The 20,777-nt window shown below is 56.4% G+C and overlaps 2 protein-coding genes across 3 annotated transcripts; one reads left to right on the top strand and one right to left on the bottom strand.

Annotated features, from left to right (window-relative positions):
• Nucleotides 1–6,298: 6,298 nt before the first annotated feature.
• HPCA (hippocalcin) lies at nucleotides 6,299–14,641 on the top strand. Its single transcript, XM_086716356.1, has 4 exons — nucleotides 6,299–6,403; nucleotides 8,764–9,162; nucleotides 13,450–13,555; nucleotides 13,677–14,641. The coding sequence occupies exons 2-4, from the start codon at nucleotides 8,785–8,787 to the stop codon at nucleotides 13,772–13,774; spliced, it is 582 nt and encodes a 193-aa protein (XP_086572482.1). The 5' UTR covers nucleotides 6,299–6,403; nucleotides 8,764–8,784; the 3' UTR covers nucleotides 13,775–14,641.
• On the bottom strand, nucleotides 14,590–20,777 carry TMEM54 (transmembrane protein 54). Of its 2 annotated transcripts, none has more exons than XM_086716357.1 (6): nucleotides 20,544–20,777; nucleotides 17,766–17,959; nucleotides 15,911–15,970; nucleotides 15,579–15,767; nucleotides 15,296–15,430; nucleotides 14,590–14,877 (listed from the first exon to the last, which is right to left on the bottom strand). In XM_086716357.1, the coding sequence occupies exons 1-6, from the start codon at nucleotides 20,557–20,559 to the stop codon at nucleotides 14,803–14,805; spliced, it is 669 nt and encodes a 222-aa protein (XP_086572483.1). In that variant the 5' UTR covers nucleotides 20,560–20,777; the 3' UTR covers nucleotides 14,590–14,802. The 2 variants fall into 2 exon arrangements, with proteins under 2 accessions (XP_086572483.1, XP_086572484.1); XM_086716358.1 differs by lacking the exon at nucleotides 20,544–20,777 and adding an exon at nucleotides 18,899–18,974.

Here is a 20,777-nt window from a genome sequence, read left to right on the forward strand (position 1 = left end):
TCCTGTGGGCCCAGCCTTGTACCACATGTGCAATCTCTCAGGCTACCAAGCCCCGCTGCAGGGGTGACTGGGGATTCCATCAGCTTCTCTGGATTGTAAGAGGCAGGCGGGGGTGGGGGAGAGTCATCCTGTGGCCATGGGCCCTGGGCAACCCCCCAGAGCAGAGCTGGGCTGCTGGAAGGCTTCTCGGGAGCAGATCCCAATTTAGGAAGGACTTTAAAGATTTGGGGGGGCAGCACCTGGCTGGCTCAGTCAGAAGAGCTTGCAACCCTTGATCTCGGGGTCATGAGATAGAGCCCCACGCTGGGTATAGAGATTACTTAAATAAATTTAAAAAAAACTTAAGAAAAATTTTTTGAGGGGCGCCTGGGTGGCTGTCAGTTAAGCGTTGGACTCTTGATTTCAGCTCAGGTCACGATCTCATGGTTTATGAGTTCAAGCCCTGCGCTGGGCTCTGTGCTGACAGTGTAGAGCCTGCTTGAGATTCTCTCTCTCCCCCTCTCTCTTTCTTCCTCTCTCTCTACCCCACCCCCGTCTCTCAAAATAAATAAATTTTAAGAAATAAAGACATGTAAGAACTTAAAACAAGCTTTTGTTTGGACTCTTTAGATTTTGACTCAAGTCTCAAATGAGGTCGAGTGCCTGCATGCAGGTTGTAGACATGCATATAGAATTTCATATACAGTTACAAGTGAACACTCAGCTTCCTGCCCTTTATCCTACTTCCAAGAGTGACTATTCCATTTGCTGTGACCCCAGGAACAATTTTCAAACAGAGATATACCAGGAGAAGCTGCAGGAGCAGACTGAATGTGTAATGCGATGAAAATGTGTAAGAAAGACCCAAACGCTTATTTGCCGGAAGAGCTGTCACAGAAGGGGCCACTTCTGATTTGAGGAGGGGGCAAAAGAGTGGGCCTGGATGGGGGACCTAAGGCAAGCCATCGAACCTGAGGCCCTTTCAGCTGAGAGTTGCTTTCACCAGCAGAGGGAAGAGGAAATATTGTGCAGACAAGGGGTGGCTGGGATGTTACCTCACCTGCCTGCATCACTTTACCCCACCCCCGCCTAGGTTAAAACCCATATGCAGGGAGATGGGAGCCCCCTTCCCCCAGCTTTGACTCCAGATCCTTTCTTCAGCATAGAAGGGCCATCTGTAGAGGAGATGGGCCTTGGGGGAGTTTTCGGAGGAAGGTGGAGGGTAGGAGCTGAAGTGGAAGGCAAGCGTTGGGTGTATTATGAAAAGTCTCCAACACCCACTTACTCTGGTAGTGGTGGGGAAGGTTATTAAACAGGAAGGAAGATTAGATGTGGAGAAACCGAAGGCTGGGGAGCTATAAGAGGACCAGGTGATAATATAGGGCCACCAGAGGAGGGAGTGGGGTGGAGTGGGGGGTGAGTTGGGGGTAGAGGACAGGGCAGGCCTGAGAGGAATGCTTTGGTTGAACTCTGACTTGGGAAGTAAGTGTGGGATGAGGAGAAGAGAGGGGTTCCTGGAGGGGACCCAGGCACAGGGCAGGCTGGGTGGAGGGCCATAAGCTGGATGCTGGCTAGCTTGAGGCTGAGGTGCCTGGGGGCTGGAAATACAGGCTTTACTGAGAAGAAACCAGAGTCAGTGGGGTTGTTTTTGTCAACTTTTCCAAAGCTGGGAAGGGGCCACATCAAGATGTGAACCTGGGTCTGTTTCCCTGCAATGTCTGTAAGTTCACACTGAGGGACCAGCAAAGGTGCAGCCCCTGTCTGCCTCCCTTTGGCTTGTGGATTCTGAGCGTGGCAGAGAGATCAGCTGCTCATGTTTTTTTTTTTTTTTTGTTTTTTGTTTTTTCTTAAGAGAAAGAATGCTCACATGAATGGGGAGGGGCAGAGGGAGAGAGAGAATCTTAAGCGGGCTCCAAACCTAGTGCAGAGCCCATTTAGCACAGAACCCGCCTCGAGTGGAACCCAACTCAGGGCTTGATCTCACAACTGTGAGATCATGACCTGAGCTGAGATCAAGAGTCGGATATTTAACTGACTGAACCACCCGGAAGCCCCTCAGCTGCTCTTACCCAGGAGCAAGTGGGGGATGAATGGAATGAATCTCACCCAGGACTTGGTGCTTTTCTTGGGGGCACTGTGGCCATCCCACCACCAAGGAGCCCAGTAACCTCAGGGACTCTGCAGGCAAAATCTTTAAGCCCAAACTTCTTCTCAGTAGGGGGACCGTCTCCAACCAACCCCTGCCTTCCTGATCCCTCAACACCAGCGAGGCCCTGTTAGCTGGCTGGAGCTGACATTAACAGAGCACTGACTGTACAGGCCCAGTGTCCCGAAATTTACAAGCTTCCTCTCACTTAATCCTCACAAAGACCCTTCAGGGAGGCATTAAAATTATCGTTTCCATTTTATAGATGAAGGAACCGCCTGAACCTTCCAGAGGTGAAGGTTTGCCCCCCTCCACTGTGGGGTTGGGGGGCCGGGTCAGGTTGAGGCTGCTGTGTGACGTGGCCCAGCAGCTCTCTGAGCCCCATCTGTAAAGTGAAGCTTGCTGGAGGGACGCCACCCAACTCTGATTTCAGTTCTGCAGTCCCAGCTCGCAGGACTTTCCCAACACCCCCACCGCCCCCGTTGTGTTCCTCATGGCCCAGCTCCCTTGGGAACAGCCAGGCCCGCCCCCTCCCCCTCCCGGGCTGTGCTCTTGGCAGCTCTGAGGCCCTGGGCTCTGGTCCGGGGGTGGTCCCCGGCGGTGGGAGGGGTGGGCAGAAGCTGGGATCCGTTGGGCTAAGACTGGGGCATCCTCAGAGACCCCCAGACCCCCACCTCTGGGTCCATGGTGCTCCAGGCTGGGGTGGGCAGGGCCCTTTGGAAAGGGGTGGCTTGAGGTTTAATCACTTTATCAATGTTTGTTTGTGTAATTCAGCCCTGAGATGCTTTTCCCTCCATCTGTCCCCACCATCTGCTCCCATCAGGATTTTCCAAACCATTTGGGACCTAAGAGGGGAGGGTGGGGGCTGTGCCTCTGAGGGGGCTGGGGAGGGGCTGCTTCCACCTACCTCACTGAGAGACTTCCAGAGGGGAGCCTGGGCTCCTGAGTCACATGGAATTGGGTTCAAATTTTGGCATTGTTACTTTCTTGCTGTATTACCTCCAGCAGGTGGCCTCACTTCTCTGAGCCTCAGTCTCCACATCTGTGAAATGGCAGTAACATTATTGACTCCTCAGGATTAGTTCAGATCAAAGGAGGTGATGCCTGCAAAGTACTCTGCATACAGTAGGTGCTCAAGAGATCTGCAGTCCCCTCTCCATTCACCCCCCACTTGCTTCTCTCTCTGGCATCCCTCTTTAGTGCTAGAGGAGGGTGGCCACCTCTGGTTTCTGTACCCCAGCCCCACTCCTCAGACCCTGAGGACACCGCCTCCTGTGGGACTTGCCCTTTCTTCTATCCCCCATGGGTCCTACTCACTGCTCAGTTCTCTCAATGACCCCACTCAACATCTACCCTAAGCTGTGCTTCTCTCTCCCTCCTGGATGCCTCAGTTTGGGGTGGGAGGGGGATGAATATCATCAGCAAGGACACCCCCCCCCCTTACCCTCACAACAAGTCTTCATAGAGCCCTTCAAATCTGCAGGGTTCCAGGGCCACTGAGGCCTCCTGTCTACTATGCTCATGCCCAGAATTTCAGGCCTGAGGAGACTGTGGGGCAGCAAATGAGGCCTGTCTGGTCAGGGGTTTCGACAGGGGATGTCAAGGCACCCAGGTCACTTGTTTAGACTCTCTATTCCAAAAGGGGAAAAGACTTGCTCCAGATTATCCAGAAGTGAGGGACCCAGGTAGGTGTCCTGACAGCTGCCCCTCTGGCCCGCTTTTCTGGGCTATATCTCAGGGCACTAACTCTTGGGCCTTGGTGTACAATATGGGGAGCCCCAAGCCTTCCTCTTTGGCTCTGGGGGACCTCCCATTGCTTCTTAGGCCCCCAGGAGGGGAGAGATGGCTGATTGGAAGTAGTACAGAGCCTACCAGGGTTCACATTCTGCCCCCAGATCTACCCCATTCATTCCAGGTACAGGGAAAGTCAAAAGAAGGTGAGGCTTCCAGGAAGAGGAGAAGGCATGGTCCTGCCATCAGAAGCCCCATCTACTGGGGAGACAGAATTCAGACTGGGGGCCCTGAGGGCAGGGCATCAGAGTTACCCTCATAGGGAAGAAAAACAGCGGGAATAGAAGAAGGCTCCTGAGGGGCTAAGCCAAGAAGTCAGTCTGTAGGAGGTCAAGCTGGCATGGGGTAGTGGGAAGAAGCAGAGACAGTGACTGAGCAGCACCCTGTGAGGATAAACTACGACCCCCCCACCCCAAGGATGGAGAGGAGGATCCAGACCCAGCTGGGAAATTCTCCGGCTTCAGGCCGAGAGAGAGGAAGGAGGAGGATGGGGAGGAGAAGCCCAGGCAGTGAATGCTGGGCAGTCCCCTCATCCAGCTCCAAACAGGGCAGGCTCTCCAGGCCTAGTGGGGAAGATGGAGGAAGCTTGTCACTCCAGGGGCCTGGGGTGGGGCCTGAGCAGCAAGTCTCTCCCTGCCCCCAGGTCCTCACACAGGAGGCAGCTGGGAACCACCCACGCATGTCTGGCATCTCTCACGCCTCCACTGGGGGTCCCAACACCAGAGCCAAGGCACACGGAGGAACTGATGTTCTAGAGGGCCCACATGTCCAACCTCCCCCACCCCCTCCACCACCGCCTGGCTCCCCAGCTCCTCCAGTTGGGACCTCCCCATCCTCAAGCAGGAAGGACTAAGACTAGACTTTGACCATCTGAGTGGCCTGGTTGGGGACCTGGAAGTGGAGCTTTGGTCTGAGCCCTGGAGAGCCAGGGGTGTCCCGGCTGCCACCGACTTGGGAGGAGGTGTCCAGTCAGAAGGCAAATGCTGTCGGCTAACCTTCAAAGTAACCAGACTCCTCTCTCTCACCCTGAAATGGCCCCTGGCTTCCACCCTGGCCCCCACTCTTCAAGTCTGTTCTTGACAGAATGCCTGAGTAAGCTTGGCCTGAAAGTCAGACCCTCACTCTGCTCAAGGCCCCAACCTAGAGCATCCCATGTCACCTGGAATGAAATCTACAATCCTTGGAATGGTCCTCACAATCTTTGGAATGGTCCTCAGCACTGCCACCATCGCAGCCTCTAAACGCCGATCTCAACTTTTCCCAAAATATGTATCTAATACACCACAGAGTTGACTTGTATATTTTGTCCACTGTTTACTGCCCGCTTCTGTAACCCCACTGCCTAGAAAAATGCTGGGCACAGAAATACTGCTTGATGAATATTTGTGCGATGAAAGGATGAAGGCATATGGATTCAAGTCCAGGCCTTCCATTCACCAGCTGTGAGACATGGGGAAAATCATTTACCCCTCTGAACTTCAGGTTGCTCATTTGTGAAGAGGGGACGATAAGGCCCACCTCCTAGAGATAAAGGACAAAATTCGAGCCCAGGATGTGTGTGTGTGTGGGGGGGGGGGGGGTGTTGCAGAAGCTGGCTGAAGGAGGATGCAGCCCCCATCCTGGCAGGAGGAGATGTGCTGGGGGGGTCAGCGACTCCGGAGAAGGGCTGTCCCGAGGTAAGGTGCCTACGCACTTCAGAACCCCCGAGACTGGACAGCAGAGGCAGAGCCTGGGGTCGGAAGCGAGTATGGGAGGAGCAGTTTAGATCAATGTTGGGAGGTGAGATTCATTCTGAGAGGGGTGGGGGGTGGGGGGAAGGGCGGTGAGATCCGGGGCGGTGGGCAGGAGATGGGGGCGGGGCTCTCTAAAGCCGAGGTGGGGGAGGGGGCGTGTCTACCCCCCCCCCCAAGACCTCCCGGACTGGAGAAATGGGAGCTGCCCGCTCGCGAAAGAGCCCCCAGCTCTGTTAGTTCGCGAGTTGAGGCGTGGTGGCAAGGAGGGCGCCTATCGAACCGCCCAGGCTCCGGATTCCGCTCGCTGAGCGACGTGCGGATTCGCGCCCAGGTAGGGTTGGGGGTGGAGCGGCCGGGGTTGCCCTCGGCTCGGAAAGACGTCTCTGGGCACTGACCCCCCGGACCCCATTCGGGCTACCTGAGTCGAGATGCTGAGGAGATGGAAACCTCTGTCCTCCTCCCCCGGCGGGCGCTCCCTAGTGAGGGGGCCGGGGAAGTGAGGGCGTCCCCTTCCCTCTCCCGGGCAGGGGCGGGGGCAGAGCCTAGCTCACTGCTTCCCCCCGCCCCGGGGCTGGAGGGGAAGGGGAGGAACAGGGACCCCCCCCCCCCAGGGGAGGGGCTCCGGGCCAACGCCGCGGGGCGTCTCCCTGGCAGTCCCTCCCCCCGCCCCCAGCCCGCCCCTCCGGCCGCCTCTGCCGCCGCGCGCCGCAGCAGCGCCGCCTTCCCTGCGCAGTCGGTGTCTCCGCGTCGCTGGGTGAGTGGGGGCCGCTCCGGCCGGGGCTGGGTGATGCGGAGAGGGGGCAGCCCGGAGGGAGGGGGCCCCGTCCAGCCTCTCCAACCCCGCCGCTCTCGCGCCTCCCGGGGAGCCTCCTTCCGAGGGCGCTGGGGAGAAGGGGGCTCCCTAGGGGAAGAGCGCGGCGCTCTCCAGGGTCCTGACCGCCGAGTGGCCAGCGGGGAGGAGTCGCGTTCCGGCCGCCTCGGAGCGCCCCCTCCAGGAGGGGCCCCGCGCCCGGCGCTCTGAAGCGTGGGCTCAGGGCGAGAGCTGGGGAGAGGTTTGGAGAAGGTCCCCAGGGCGAGTTTCTCAGGTCGAGCTGGGGGGCCTCCCACTCGGGGGACTAGGGGTCTTTGCGGAGACAACAGAACCTTCTACCACCCTCGTTTCCAAGTCTTCCGATTTGGAGGGGCAGTTCTGAGGGTGGCAGGGAGGAGGGGGCCACTGGAAGATCTCTCCTGCCCAGCGCATCTCTCTGCCCCCGCCCCGATGACCCAGTTCCTTGGACCTTGAGGAGGGGACTAAGGGACACACTTCTCCGCCCCAGCCCCACGCATTTCCTCAGTCCCCTCCCACACACTTGTTCATTGGGTCCTCAGTCTGGGGCAGAAAAGGCTGCTTTAGAATGGAGGGTCACCAACTTGCAAAAACATGCATGTGACACTGCTGAGGACACACACAAGTCCACTAAATGGCCACTCAGGCATATCCCCCTCATACTGTGATGGGTGCGTACCTAGTCACATGCACATATATTGACTGAAACACACGGGAGTCAAATGCCATGCAGAAACCCGAGACATATGTGCGTACATGAACCCAAGCACTCACACACATGTTCATCCACATGTGCAGAGAGCTATGTGCAAATGCACACACAAGGAACATCCTCACCCTGTCTCACTCACAGCCCGAGGCTGGGGGGAGGGATTCACTTGCATACACCCCTACACTCCTGCCTGGAACTGTCTGGCTGTCTCCTCTCCATTGCCTTCCCCTCAGCCCTCCGCGCCTTAACCTCCTTTAGTGAGGGGATCTTTCTGGACTATGTGAAAGGTAGGTATTGGGGAAAGGTTGGCTGGCCAGGGCTCTCACTGGAAAAGAGGCCCCTGTTATGTCTGAGAAGGGCTGCAGCTCCCTCTCCTGGGACCTGCAAGCACCCCTGGGAAAAGAAAGATGGCAAGGCTGCCTGAGGGTCCCACGTGCAGCTGGCCATGTGAGAGGTGTCAGCATGGGAGTTGGCTTGTGATGGCATTTGTGAGACATGTGGGGTCGTGGGCTGGTGTCTTGATGCACAGGGTATGGGAGCTGTTCGTGAGTGGTGCCGTGTGTCAGTACATGTGAGTTGTGGAGCAGAGGGAATGTGGTGTGGAGGCATGGTGACCCATGGTGGTATGTGAGTGGCCTGGGAGCCAGTGTATGGATTTGGTGAGCTATGTAGCATTAATATGTGTCAGTGTGTATTCATTTGTATGTTCTTGTGCATGAGTCTTGTGGCATCTGGGTACACATAAATCATTTTTATTTGACACTTATGTAGCACATATACGTGTAGGCATCATTCTAAGTGCTTCACATGTATTAACTCATTTAATCCCCACAATAATGAGGTAGGTACTATTACCCTCATTTTACAGATGAGGCAGAGAGAGTAGAAGGAACTCATCTAAGGTCACCTAGCTGGCAAGAAGCAGACCTGAGCTTCAAACCCAGGTGGTCTGGCTCTGGAGCCTAGGTTAACATCTATCTTACGCTGGCCTTTGTCAGGCACACATATGTGGGGGAGAGAACAGGTCAGTGTCTGGGCTGGAGGTGTATTTTGTAATGAGCAGGCATATGTGAGGCAAAGAAGGAGCAGTAGGGAAGAGGGAAGAGGACCAGAAGGCCTTTTTGCACCTCCCTGGGCAACTCTGGGAGGCAGCCCTGTCACTCCACGGCTTTGCGACCTGAAACAGGTCACCTCACTTCCTTGAGCCTGCCTTCTCCTTTGTAAAGCGGGGCTAACTCCTGGACTTCACTTTGTGAGTGTGAAATGATATTCACTTGTGAAAGCCCAGTGGCCGGCACTGAGAAGGCTCTCCAGTAAATGTGAGTCCCCTTCCCTTCCTCCGTCTCCTGGTCTGTTCCCTGGGAAATTGTAAGGTCCTGGGAAATGGTGTGGAGCATGTCACGGGCAGGATGCCAGGGTATGGGCTGTTGACTTTGGGCCAGCTGCTATCTTTCATTGGGTCAAATGAGAGACTGGAGAGCCTGGTGTCTGGGGGGCCTTCCTGGAGTGGCGTCAAGGGGCCAAGAGGGCCTGACCATTTCCTCTCTACCCCTTGACCTCCTCGGGAATCCAGGTGGGACTTGGCTTGGTGGCCATGGGCAAGCAGAACAGCAAGCTGCGGCCAGAGATGCTGCAGGACCTGCGGGAGAACACGGAGTTCTCGGAGTTGGAGCTGCAGGAGTGGTACAAGGGCTTCCTCAAGGACTGCCCCACGGGCATCCTCAACGTGGACGAGTTCAAGAAGATCTACGCCAACTTCTTCCCCTACGGTGACGCCTCCAAATTTGCCGAGCACGTCTTCCGCACCTTTGACACCAACAGCGATGGCACCATTGACTTCCGGGAGTTCATCATCGCGCTGAGCGTGACCTCGCGTGGCCGCCTGGAGCAGAAGCTCATGTGGGCCTTCAGCATGTATGACCTGGATGGCAACGGCTACATCAGCCGCGAGGAGATGCTCGAGATTGTGCAGGTGGGCCCCTGGACCCCTCAAATGCCAGATGCAGGGCCCAGCAGTTGGCACCCCCCATTCCCTTTCATCCTCTCGAGAGCCCTTGTGGGTAGGTAGTGGCGGGTGCTACTCTTGTGACCCGTTTAAAAAACTATTAGGAACTGGTTTCCAATTTAAAGAAAAGTTGAGAAAACTCTCATACATCCTTTACCCAGATTCACCAATTAACTTTTGCCATATTTGCTTTATCATTACGGGCATGCGAGCGTGTGTGCAATGCTTCGCTGTTGTTCTGAACATGACCCTCTACCCCTGAATGCATCAGGATATATTTCCTAAGAACAGGAACATACTCTTACATGACCCATAATATAATTATCAAAGTCAGGACATTTAATGTAGAAACTATTTTCTAATGTAGATAAATGCTATTATCTAACTTACAGACCATATTCCAGTTTTGTCAACTGTCTCGAAATGTTCCGTATGGCACTTTTTACCCAGGTTGAGGATCACACATTGCATTTCATTGCTGTGTCTCTTTAGAGTCCTGTAATCTGTAATAATTCCTCAGTCTTTGTCTTTCAAAACTTGACATTTCTTCAGAGTACAGGCCAGTTATGTTTCATTGATCCTCATTTACTCAGGACAAAATGAATGCTCAGGTAAAGACATTGGCCCAAAGCCACACAGCCTGTAAGTGGACTACCTTGGGTCCACCATCCACTTTCCATGAGGACCCAGCCACCTTTCAACTGACTGAGGGCCCATTAAAAACCTAGTACTAAGTGATATGTTGATATCCATGAGCCAGTGCATCCTTACAATAACCCCGCGAGGCTCAGAGAGGTGAAGTGACTTGCTCAAGGTCACACAGCATGTATGTGGTGGAGTCAAGTTCAAGCTGGCCACCACTCAGAGTTGCCCCTAGAAAGGGATCTGGCTTCTAGTTCTGGAGTTGGCTTCAACTCTTAGATTTCCCATTTGTAAAATGGGGGTGGTGATACTGACCTCACAGGGAGATTTAAGGACCTGATATAAATGCTCTTTCTTAGTACAAGTTTAAGTGTAGCATATATTAGCTCAATCTTCCAGAGTGCCTATCCCCCTGGCCCAGCATTGAAGTCCATCAGGGCTCTGGTTCTAGTCTATCTATCCAGTTCCTAGTTCACTTTTTGCCTGAGCCTGTGTTTCTTCACCCATATAGTGAGGGTGTTAGCTCCCTACAGCACCAGGTTACTGCAGGTATAAAGTGGGACAGGGGCTCTAGCAGGAGAGAAGAGAGTCCTCCATATGATTGTTACTTGGCAAATGTTGGATGCTGTCGGTTGCTATTCTCTCTTCTGCACATTCTCTGCTCTAGCCAGAGTGGCCTTTTCAACATCCTTAGGATATGCCCTGAGTAATCCCACTGCACAGCTTTGCACAAGCTCTTGCTCTTTCCTTTTGCCTCTCTGAATCCTTTCCCTCTGGTTCCTCGGCTCTGCTGCTTCCCCTTCCATTGCATCCAGCCCCTACTGGATTCTTGCTTTGGCTTCTCTCTTGCTAAGCATCGGGGTATGCTCTCTTGAGCTAGACTAGCATGGGCTGCTTGGGGATGCGCTGCCCTCTCTGTGTCTATCGCTAGGGGTAAAGCCTTAATGTTTGTGACCCCCATGGACCAGGCATGGACTCTCTAGCTGACGGACAGTGGGAAGTTCTGGGGGTCCTGGTGGAAGGGCTGGGGCAATCAGGGTGATGGAAAACAGCAACAGCTCAGGGATTGAACATACCAACCAATATGAGAGATGTTCACGTTTTACCACTTCGTGTGGTTGCACTGCTCTATACTGGTAAATCTCAGCCCTGTTGGGGGCGCCAAACCCAAGACATCCGTCATGCTCAGCTTCATTCCTTCGGCCTCCTCAGGACCCCTGCCTGGCTGACCTCTGCTACGTAAGCCCTGATTTCCTTTATGGCAGCCGGGCAGCCCAAGACGGCTGGTGCAGACAGAGCTCTGCAAATCCCAGTGACTGATTAATTACAAGTTGGCTCCAATGAAACAGTAAGTGCACAATTCCAGACAATTAATTAGGAGGCCCAGGAGAGGGCTGTCACGAGGGGAGCAGTCACTCTCTAAGTCACCTGGCCATCCTTCTCAGGACCCAACCCTGTGGACACACCACAAGGGAAAACGCTGCGTCTTGGCCTCTTGGGGCTCCCACTCTGGTGGGAGAGAAGAAGTCTGCACTGACTAGCTAAATGTGGCATCTGGAGTCTAGGGGACTGAAAGGCAGGGAAGGCCTGAGGATGTGGTGGATGAGTAATGATTATATTATGAGCTGCTGTTTGCTGACCACTTACTCCAGCCAGCTACTATTCTAACTACAACAGTCTGGACAATCCTAATGAGGGAGAAATGAGGAGACAGGTTCACAGAGGTTAAGGGCTTGTCCAAGGCTACACATAAGGATTTGTCCAAGGCTTCCACATTAGTGGAACCAGGATGCCACTCCAAGTCCATCTTACTTCAAAACCCCTGCTGGTCATCACTACCCACAAGCATCTATCCCACAACTCTGAAGGAGTGGATTCTAATTCAGTCTCTGCCGTCAATTCCCTTTCCAAGCCTCCATTTCTTATCTGGAAAATGGGGATCACGATACCTGCTTTTCAGGGCCGTTGTGAGGTTAAGAAATAATGCGTGTAAAGTACCTGGCACACGGCAGGAGACTGACAAGTGGTAGCTAGTACTATTATTCCAGGAAGAGGCTGTATATTCTGGGAAACCTGAAAGGCATGGAGAGGTTGGTTGTGGCAGGGTCACTCACCAGGGGAGGCCTGATGATGGAGAGGTCAGCAGGGACCAAACGAGAAGTACCTTGAGTGACCAGGGCTGAATGGTTTGGACTTGGTACAGAGGACAGTGGGAGGCACCAAAGGCTTTTAAGCCGTGGAGTCCCTGCCAGATGCCAGGCACTGTGCTAAGTTCTGAGGATATGGGTACTAGCTAGATATCCATGATCTTTAGCTGTATGCTGGAAACTAGGTGCAATCCTACAAAATTACTTTCAGAGAGGTGTCCCCAAAGGAAGAGCCCAGGAGGCTCTGGGCCAGCATATGGACCTTGACCCAGGCAGGATCAGAGAAGGCCTCCCTAAGAAAGCGCTATGTAAGTGGAGTCCCAAAGAGGAGTGGGAGGCAGCAGAAGGAGCGTGGGGCAGCATCCAGAAGGAGCTGGGTGCACGGTGGGCCTGGAGGGAAGCCTGTGTGTGATGGGAGCGAGGCGGCGGCCCACTGGGCTGGGGACGTGGCGGTGGAGATCTGTGTTTGGAAAGCTTTCAGAGGCAGCGTGGGGGACAGATGCGAGGGAAAGAGGCCGGAAGAGACCAGTACGGAGGCCGGATCTGGATCTGAGGCAAGGGAAGTTTATGGGATGGGAGAAGGGAGGCTTCTTGGCAGAGGTGTCAGTTGCAAAGAGCTGGAACATCGGGGGGGATCCGTCTGGTCCTTGAGTTCTGGGGCGCCAGGACCCAGTCTATCCCACAGGCCAAGCCCTACGTGCTCTGCCTACATTTAGCACAAATATCCTCCTTCGTGTTGCCTCCAGAGATCCTGCACGTGGCAGCTGCAGTTCTGGGCACAACTGAGCGCATGCTGTCCCCGCCTCTGGCAGATGCTCATTTGCGTTTATTTGCATAATGCCCCCGCCCACTCTGGGCCCTGCGGCCTCGAGCCCTACAGCCCTTAGTGCGGCTCTGCGCCCCCTGCCGGCCACACAGGCGCCGCAGCCCAATGTCACCTCCTTCGTCCAGCGCCCCCTGTAGGCGGCCGAGCGCGGGCTGCCCAGGGCCCCGAAGTTTCAGAAAAGCAGCCCTAAGCCGGTACTCATCCTGGAGCCCGCAGCGCCCCGCACCAGCTCCTAAGCCCGATGTTCTAGCCCCTTCGCTATCTGGGTCCCGATATCCTCCAACCTCTCTCCTGGCCCACTGCACTCAGCCACCCCCAAATTCTCGGCGCCCACTCAGCTTCCTGCTGCAGGTCCTTTGTACGTGCAGATTGCTCTGCCAGCAATGCCTTTCCCACCTGGCGCTCCAAGGGAACTTGGTCAGGGCCCGCTCCAATAGCCCCCTCTTCTGGGAAGCCTCTCCAGGCACTCCTTCCTAAACTAACCCCCCTTCCCGTTCCACCACGCCTCCGTGACCATCTCTCCACCTCACCCAAGCGGGGGCAGCAATCTTCTGCGTGTGTGGAGGCCGTTTTGGATGCTGGGGGTGGGGGGCTCGGGCAGGCTCCTCTCACTCCCTGCCTCCCCCTCCCGCCCCTCAGGCCATTTACAAGATGGTTTCGTCCGTGATGAAGATGCCGGAGGACGAGTCGACCCCAGAAAAGAGGACCGAGAAAATCTTCCGCCAAATGGACACAAACAACGACGGTGAGGGGGCAGGGATGGGGCGGGGCGGGTGCCACTCCCCCTTCCTCTCCCGCGGCTCTCCTCGGCCTCCTCTCGCTGCGCGGCCGCCTTCTCCAGCATCACTGCTCCCCTCGCCCCGCAGGCAAGCTGTCCCTGGAGGAGTTCATCCGCGGGGCCAAAAGCGACCCGTCCATCGTGCGTCTGCTGCAGTGCGACCCCAGCAGCGCCTCCCAGTTCTGAACGACAGGACCCAGGTTCCCCCTCCTCCCTGCCTTCACTGGCCCTCTCCCGGCTTCCTTTCCTTGTGTCTATCCAGGCTGGGGGTCAGGCTGGTCGCACCCCCCCCCCTTGCCCACACCCCCCGCCCCCAGGGACTGCACTCTGGGGTCTATGGAGAAGGCAACCCTACAGCAAGCAAGCGGTAAGCACCCTCAGTCCAAAAGGCAGTATCTCCCTTAGGCAATGATTGAGACGCAGGCTCTGGCTGGGTCTGCCCTCCCTTACCCAGAGGGAACTTCAGCCATTCTCCCCCGCCCCCACCCGCACCCCGACTCACACGCAGCCTCGAGCTCCTCCCCCAACCACCGGGCAAGCTCCCCCACCCCCACCCCGCCCTTGTAGCTCTCAGCCTGGGTGGAGGGCGGAATCATGCCCAGGTGAGGAGGCTGTCTTCATTTGGATAGGAGGAAGGATTCCGGAGGTGTGGGGGTTTGAGGAAAAAGCTTCCTTGAGTCGTCCTTTCCTGCAGGAGGGTCTCGACCCTTCCTGCTCCACAGCTCTTGTTGGCCTGGAGGCCACGATGCAAAAGGAACCCCCCCCACCGCACTCAGTTCCAGGCTCCCAGCTGTGGGTCCCATGAACCCCCACCTGCCTTTCAGCACTCGGATGAACACAGACCCACAGATCCCTCTGTATATTTTTCCTCTCTCAGAAAGACACACACACAGGCCCACGGATGGGCAGACACATCCAGAGCCCCAACCACAGCATCCTGTGTGGGAAAGAAGCACAGGGCCCCCGGCCGAGTCCCCTCCCCTGCTGCATGCATCCATGTGGAGCATCTCTGTTCTTTTTAATAACTTCAGAATAAAGTCTCATTTCAGTGCAGTGGGCTGGGTAGCTGAGGGAAGGGGTTGAAAGCCCCACCCGGGCCCCTGAGTGACCAGTGAAACCTCTCGGGTCTGTTCCAGGAATCCTGACCTGGTCACAGTGCAGACTTGGTTGCAGGGGGCCCCAGTGGTCACGGGGCCTGGACGGGCCACCAGCTCTCAGAGGGTCAGCGGCTCAGAGCTGGTGCAGCTCAGCAGGTCATGGCCCTCCACGGGCTCTGGGCTCTCCTGCATCTGCAGAGACACAAGAGGCTGCCGGGGAACGGGGTCTGCTCCTATAGGACACCCAGGGGAGGGGATGAGGGGAGGGCTGGGAGGATCTCTGGGGCAAAAGAACCTCACTACCCCCTCCCATGCAAGAGCCAGGCCATACCCTTGGGGTGCCCCCAGATTGAACCCAGATACTCCTCCCTCTCCCTCAAGACTCATCCTGGGCCTTGGGGGAGCCAGGTTTCAGCTGTGTGACTTAGCTGGGACACCTGACCTCTCTAAGCCTCCGAGCTTCTCCCTTTCATCCTGGAGGAAAAACTCTCCCAGTTCTCAAGGCAGGGGCCCCATGCAGAGGGTAGGGGCAGACCAGCCTGGGCTTCCCAGCAAGGGCTCCCAGGAAATATGGGGAGTCGGGGCTGATGGAGGGGGTGGCGGGCCTTACCATGTGGTGGCTGCTTCTCCCCCACCAGGGCCTCAGTTCCAGCAGCTGGTGGGCGAGCTGGGCACAGCGCACAGCAAACACGCTCTCTGCCACGCAGAACACTAGCGAGATGCCCCAGAGGCACAGGCTGGAGCTCTGCGGGGGGGGGCACAAGGGGCAGGATGCAGGGTGGGTCTCCAAGAACCCTTCCCACCTCTGATGAGCCCCTGGGTGTCACCACCCATCCCCCCACTCCTCCAGCCCTGCCCTGCCCCCTCCTGCAATCCCAGGCCTGAGCACTCACGTAAATGCGCGTGGGGTCGAAGGGACAGTCAGGCACCAGTACCAGCAGTCCGGGGCTTCCAAAAGTGCAGGCAGCCAGCAGCGCCCGGCCTTGGGTGGCAAAGGTCACGGCGATGGAGGCCAAGAGGCCCAGGGCACAGGTCAGAGAAAGAAGGGCACAGGCCGTGCTCGAACTAAACACCGTCCAGCGCTGGATGGGGGAGGCCACCGGTCAACGGATGTCAGGCTTGGTCCCATGGGGTCAGCCTCACTCCCTCCGGGCAAGCTAGGCCCTTTGGGGTGGCTGCTGCCCCCACCCGACCCCTACAGCCCCTCCCAGGAGGAGCCACATACCAGGGGGATGCTGGGGAGGTAGCGTGACAACACGATGGCTGCAACGCCTGAGGTGATGACCTGTGGGGAAGGAGAGCAGGCAGGTGTCAGGGGCAGCTCCGGGTAAAGATTCCACCGAGGCCAACTCTAGCCCTCCAAGCCCCTGGCCCCTCATCTCCGCTCAGCTTTGGCCTCACTACCTCCATCTGCACAGAGGCACTGCCTCCTCACGGTCCAGCCCCAAAGAGATGTTTCTAATATCCGGTAACTCCCTGCCTACAACCTTCCGTGACTCCCCACTGCCTATAGGTGTTTAACTCAAACGGGGACCTGTGTAGCCCAGGGCCACAGGGCCATGTCACAGGCTATACATGACATGTCTCTCTGGAGTGGAAGGATTTGGGGATAAACTAAGTAAACTCAACTGGCAAGGAACTAAGCACAAAATTGTTATTTTAACAAGTCAGAACACTTCATGGAGGAGAATTCAATGGGCTGAGCCCATGGGAGGCAGGTGGTCTGATGGCCACCCAGCAATGGCTTTACTTCACTGAACAGCCCCACGTAAGTGCCCCAAGCTCTCTGGGCTAAGCCCCAGTCTGCAGGATGAGCTCACAGAAAGGACACTAGCTTTGGCGTCAGACACGAACGGTTTCGGATCCAGCCTGGCTTCTTTGTATCGACAGGAGGTTGGGTGAATCCTCAGTGTTGGTTTCCCCCTCTGGAAAGCGGGGGTAACAGACGCCCCCTGTTGCCAGATGCAGTTGAGGATTAACGCACAAATGAGGGCAAAGCTGAAGGGGTCCAGCCCAGAGCCCATCCCCGGTGGATCTCCTAACCCTGAGCTCACTGCTCTCCCGGAGTTCCTTACAAGGCTGGTGAGAGGAACACTGGGGTCACTGGGGAACCCCAGGGGTCACTCCAGGGGACACCACACATCTGCACAGCCCGGCCCGTCCCACTGACTGAGGCTTCTCCCGCTTGCTGGGGCATGTGATCTCCATTCACCTAAGTCTCGGCGCAAGCGGGCTGTTGGAGCTTCACTTTGTAGAGGAGAGACTAGGCTTAGAGAGAGGAAGAAGTCCCTCAGCCGGGAGGTGGCAGAGATGGAACTCAAGGCTTTGATGGATGGGTGTTGCCCAAAAGCTGCAGCCACCTCTGCTAACAGGTGGGAAAGAGCTCTGTGACCTTCAGAATGCCAGAGCCCTTCATTCGTGGATTCCTCAAACAGGTACTGACACCTCGTCATAGCCACGGCCACCATTAATTGAGCACCTACCATAGACCGTGCCTAATGCTAAGTTCCTGCCAAATTTGTTTTTTCGGTGTCCCCAGAATAGATCTTAGCCATTCCCACCTCCACACCTTTGCATCTGCCATTCTCTCTGTCTCTGGAATGTCATCCCAGCTTCCTCTCCTACTTGCTGGCCCCAGCGTGCCTCCTATGTGGGCTATGGTAATCGCAGCCTATCTTTGAACTCCTACTCATCCGTCAATATCCAGCTCAGGGGCCTCCAGCTCTGTGAACACTCCTGGACCCTCCCAAGCTCAGCTGATGCTCCTTCCTTTTGTCCAGCACTGCCTTGGTTACTTCCCTGTCATCATAATAATCCCAGTTCGCAAGCGTGAGCACTAACCATGCGCCAGATACCATGACACGCACTTTACGTGGATCTCATTACGTGGATCACTTTACGTGATCTCATTCATACTCACGGGGACCCTGTCAGGTGGACAATGCTACAATCCCCATGTAATAGACAAGGCAGCTGAGGCAGGGAGAGGTTGAGAGACCAGAGGCTCGGGGCTCTCTCCTTGCCCACCCCAAGCCCCCTCCAGCTCCCTCTCGCCAGTCACCCTCCCCGCCTGGCCATACCACGATGGCGGACGTGACAGAGAGGATGTTGACCACGCAGTACTGCAGAGCCACGGCATCGCGTGGGGCAACCACGTAGCGCAGCACAGTGCCGTGCAGAAGAGCGGCTGCAATGAAGCTCACATGGCCCAGCACTACCAGCACCAGCCCTGTCTTCATCAGCACCTTCCGGAAGTCCCCCACACTCAGGCCACCTGTGGGGGACAGCCAGGTCAGGGCCATGGTGTGGCTCAGCCTCTGGCAGAGGAGAAGACTGAGGCCCTGGCAGGATTAGTGGACACTGGGTGCTAAGTCTGTTTCCGGAGGGCTTGGGGTCAGTGACTTGTCTTCTCTGAGCCTCAGTTTCCTCATTTGGAAAAGGGGTTCACAACACCTTCGTGAGAGTCTTTGGGGCTCTAAGGCTGGAAAAGCACACAGGTGGTACTTAATAAAGGGCAGGAGTTCTTGTCAGTGCTCAAGGTGACGCGTGACAGGGCCACAACTTGAACCCAGGTCTCTAGCTCTAGGTCCATGATCTTTCCACGAAGCTCCCCATTCACTGATTTATTCATTCAGGAGTTTGTTACTCAAATGCTCAGAGTGCCTGCTCTGTGCCAGGCCCTAAGGTACCACGGCGAGTTTGACAGTCACTGTCTAGGCCCCAAAGAGCCCCTAGTGCACTGGGCAGGGATCAGATCCTGCTCGGGATTCAGTTTGGTGTGTAGAGCCTGGCACATAATAGTCAACTCACAATTGCTGAACTGACTTGGGGCAAGAAACTCAAGCCTCTGAGGACCCATCTCCTCATCTTTAAAATGGGAAGAGGGGTGCCTGGCTGGCTCAGTCCAAAGAGCATATGACTCTTAACCTTGGGGTCGTGAGTTTGAGCCCCACGTTGGGTGTAGAGATTACCTAAATAAATTATTAATTTAAAAAAATAATGAAATGGGAAGAATAACCCTTGTCTCCCAGTGGAGGAGGGTCCCAGGAGGAGACAGATGGGAAGGTAGGTGGGGCATACCCTGGGGGTGCTGGGAGAAGCAAGCTCTTGGTACAGGGAGACTGGACAGGGACAGGGCAAGTGGGGGAGGCTGGGACCAAAAGAACATCAGAGACTCCTCTGCAGATTCTGAGTGGCCAAGTGGCTACGCAGCCCCTGTCTGCACACCTCACGGGGAGGGATCTCTCCTCCTTGGGCAGCTCAGGCTGTTCCATATCTGCTCTTTGGAATGTCCCCTATGGGTCCTGGCTTGGCCCCAGAGGACACACACTATGCCTCCTGGCCCTGTCAGCCCCCTCATTCCAGCCAGCTCTGGGAAACTGGCCAGGCCTCTAAACTAAGTTCTAGGAAGTCCCTTCCTACACCTCAGTCTCCTCATCTGTGACAGAAAGGGTTGGATCCTATTTCATATATGGGAGCCCTGTAGCTAAAAGAAATGAAAGAAGAAGGAAAGAGAGCGAGAGCGAGAGAGAGAGAGAGAGAGAGAGAGAAAGAAAGAGAAAGGGACAGGGAGGGAGGGAGGAAGGATGGGAGGGAGGATGAGAGAGAAAGGAAGGACGAGAGAAAGGGAGGGAGGAAGGAAGGAAGGAAAAGAAAGGAAAGAAAGAAAGAGGAAGGTAAGAAAGAGGAAAAAGAAAGACGGAAGAAAGAAAGAAAGAAAGAAAGAAAGAAAGAAAGAAAGAGGATGGAAGGAAGGAAGGAAGGAAGGAAGGAAGATGGAGGGAGGGAGGGAGGAAGGAATCACTAGGGTGGATATTCTTGGGGGCCCTGTGCCAAGAAGCAGTCCCTGGGAGCAGCAGGGTAGGGCCGCTGTCATAGCCCTTCTGTGTGACCTTGTGGTATATAAACTCGGGAGGGGCCAGCGCAGCTGGTCGCTGAGACACTTGGGGCCCTGCAGGACCCTCTGGAGCAGGTCTGGGTCTCAGAGCAGAGTGCAGGTGATGGCTGGATGGGACCTTGGAACTGGGATGGCCTCATGAAGATTAACTGCTAGTCAAACAGGAAGCTTTGTCCCAAGGGCCTGACCCACCTCGCCCCATCCACCCACCTGCCTGGCAGCCCAGACACCACCGGGCTCAGGGTTGGGCTTACGAACAACAACCTCCTAGGACCAAGACTTGGTCAAACTGGAGGGACAGGGCCAGTGTGGGGCTGTGCCTGGAGCCCCGGACAGAGTGTCAGGGCAGTCCTGACCTCTCCTGTCTAAGTGATCATTCTTAGAGCACTTAGCAATGTGGTTGGCACTTCACTCTCAGGAGCCAACTTCGTTCCCACAGCAGTCCTGGGAGGTGGTGCTACCACCCCCATTTTACAGATGAGGAAACTGAGGTTCATGAGGTCTCTTGGCCAGAAAGCGGGGAGTCCCCGGGTCTGTCTGATGCCCAAGAGCAGCATCACTGTGCCCAAGGAGCGAGGGGAGGGGACACACCAGTCCCGCTCCGTCTGGATCCTGTTGGAGGAGTGGAAGGTTGGAGGTGGGAGGCTTTTGCGAGGCTGAGGAGGCGAAAGGGCAGGGAGCCTCTGGCTCAGGGCTCCCCGGGCCCTGGGTCTCCCTCCCTCTGCTCTCCTTCTGGGCCAAGCGCGCGCTGCTCTCTCCAGCGACTCTCCTCCCGCCTGGGGGTTCCCTCCTCCGCCGGAAAGGAAAGTGGGGAAGGAGGGCGGAGGCGCTACCCCACCTCGAGAGGATACCAGCGGCCCTCCTCCCTCCACCGCATTGCTGGGGAAACTGAGGCCGAGAGCGGAAAGTGACCCTCAGAGAAGGCGGCGGGGGCCTCGCGGGCCGTCCCGCCGCGGCTCACCCAGGCGCAGACACATCTCGGCTCCCGCGCGGGCTCTCCGCGGCCGCTTCAGCGGGGCTCCGGGTGCCGCGGCCGGCCGCGGGGCCCCGCTCCCATCCCGGTCCGCAGCCTGGGCGCCCGCCCGCGCCGCGTCTGGGTCCCGGGCTCGCCGGCGCCCGGCCGGCCTCCCTTCCCGTCACCCCCCGGGCGGCCCAGCCCCGGGCGGGCCCTGGCGGCTCGTTTGCATCCCGGGCC

Source organism: Puma concolor, chromosome C1 (genome assembly GCF_028749965.1).
Source record: "Puma concolor isolate L17-30 chromosome C1, mPumCon1.1.hap2, whole genome shotgun sequence".
Lineage (NCBI taxonomy): Eukaryota > Metazoa > Chordata > Mammalia > Carnivora > Felidae > Puma > Puma concolor.

Bases quoted from the DNA above. Each gene is read 5' to 3' on its own strand.
- TMEM54 (XM_086716358.1), bottom strand. From the start codon at position 18,959: ATGGAACAGCCTGAGCTGCCCAAGGAGGAGAGATCCCTCCCCGTGAGG. The intron at 17,960-18,898 runs GCTGCGTAGCCA...TGTCCCCCACAG, and splicing joins CGTGAGGTGTGCAGACAGGG to GTGGCCTGAGTGTGGGGGAC. The intron at 15,768-15,910 runs GTATGTGGCTCC...TCCCCCATCCAG, and splicing joins ACCTCCCCAGCATCCCCCTG to CGCTGGACGGTGTTTAGTTC.
- HPCA (XM_086716356.1), top strand. From the start codon at position 8,785: ATGGGCAAGCAGAACAGCAAGCTGCGGCCAGAGATGCTGCAGGACCTG. The intron at 9,163-13,449 runs GTGGGCCCCTGG...CCCGCCCCTCAG, and splicing joins AGATGCTCGAGATTGTGCAG to GCCATTTACAAGATGGTTTC. The intron at 13,556-13,676 runs GTGAGGGGGCAG...CTCGCCCCGCAG, and splicing joins AATGGACACAAACAACGACG to GCAAGCTGTCCCTGGAGGAG.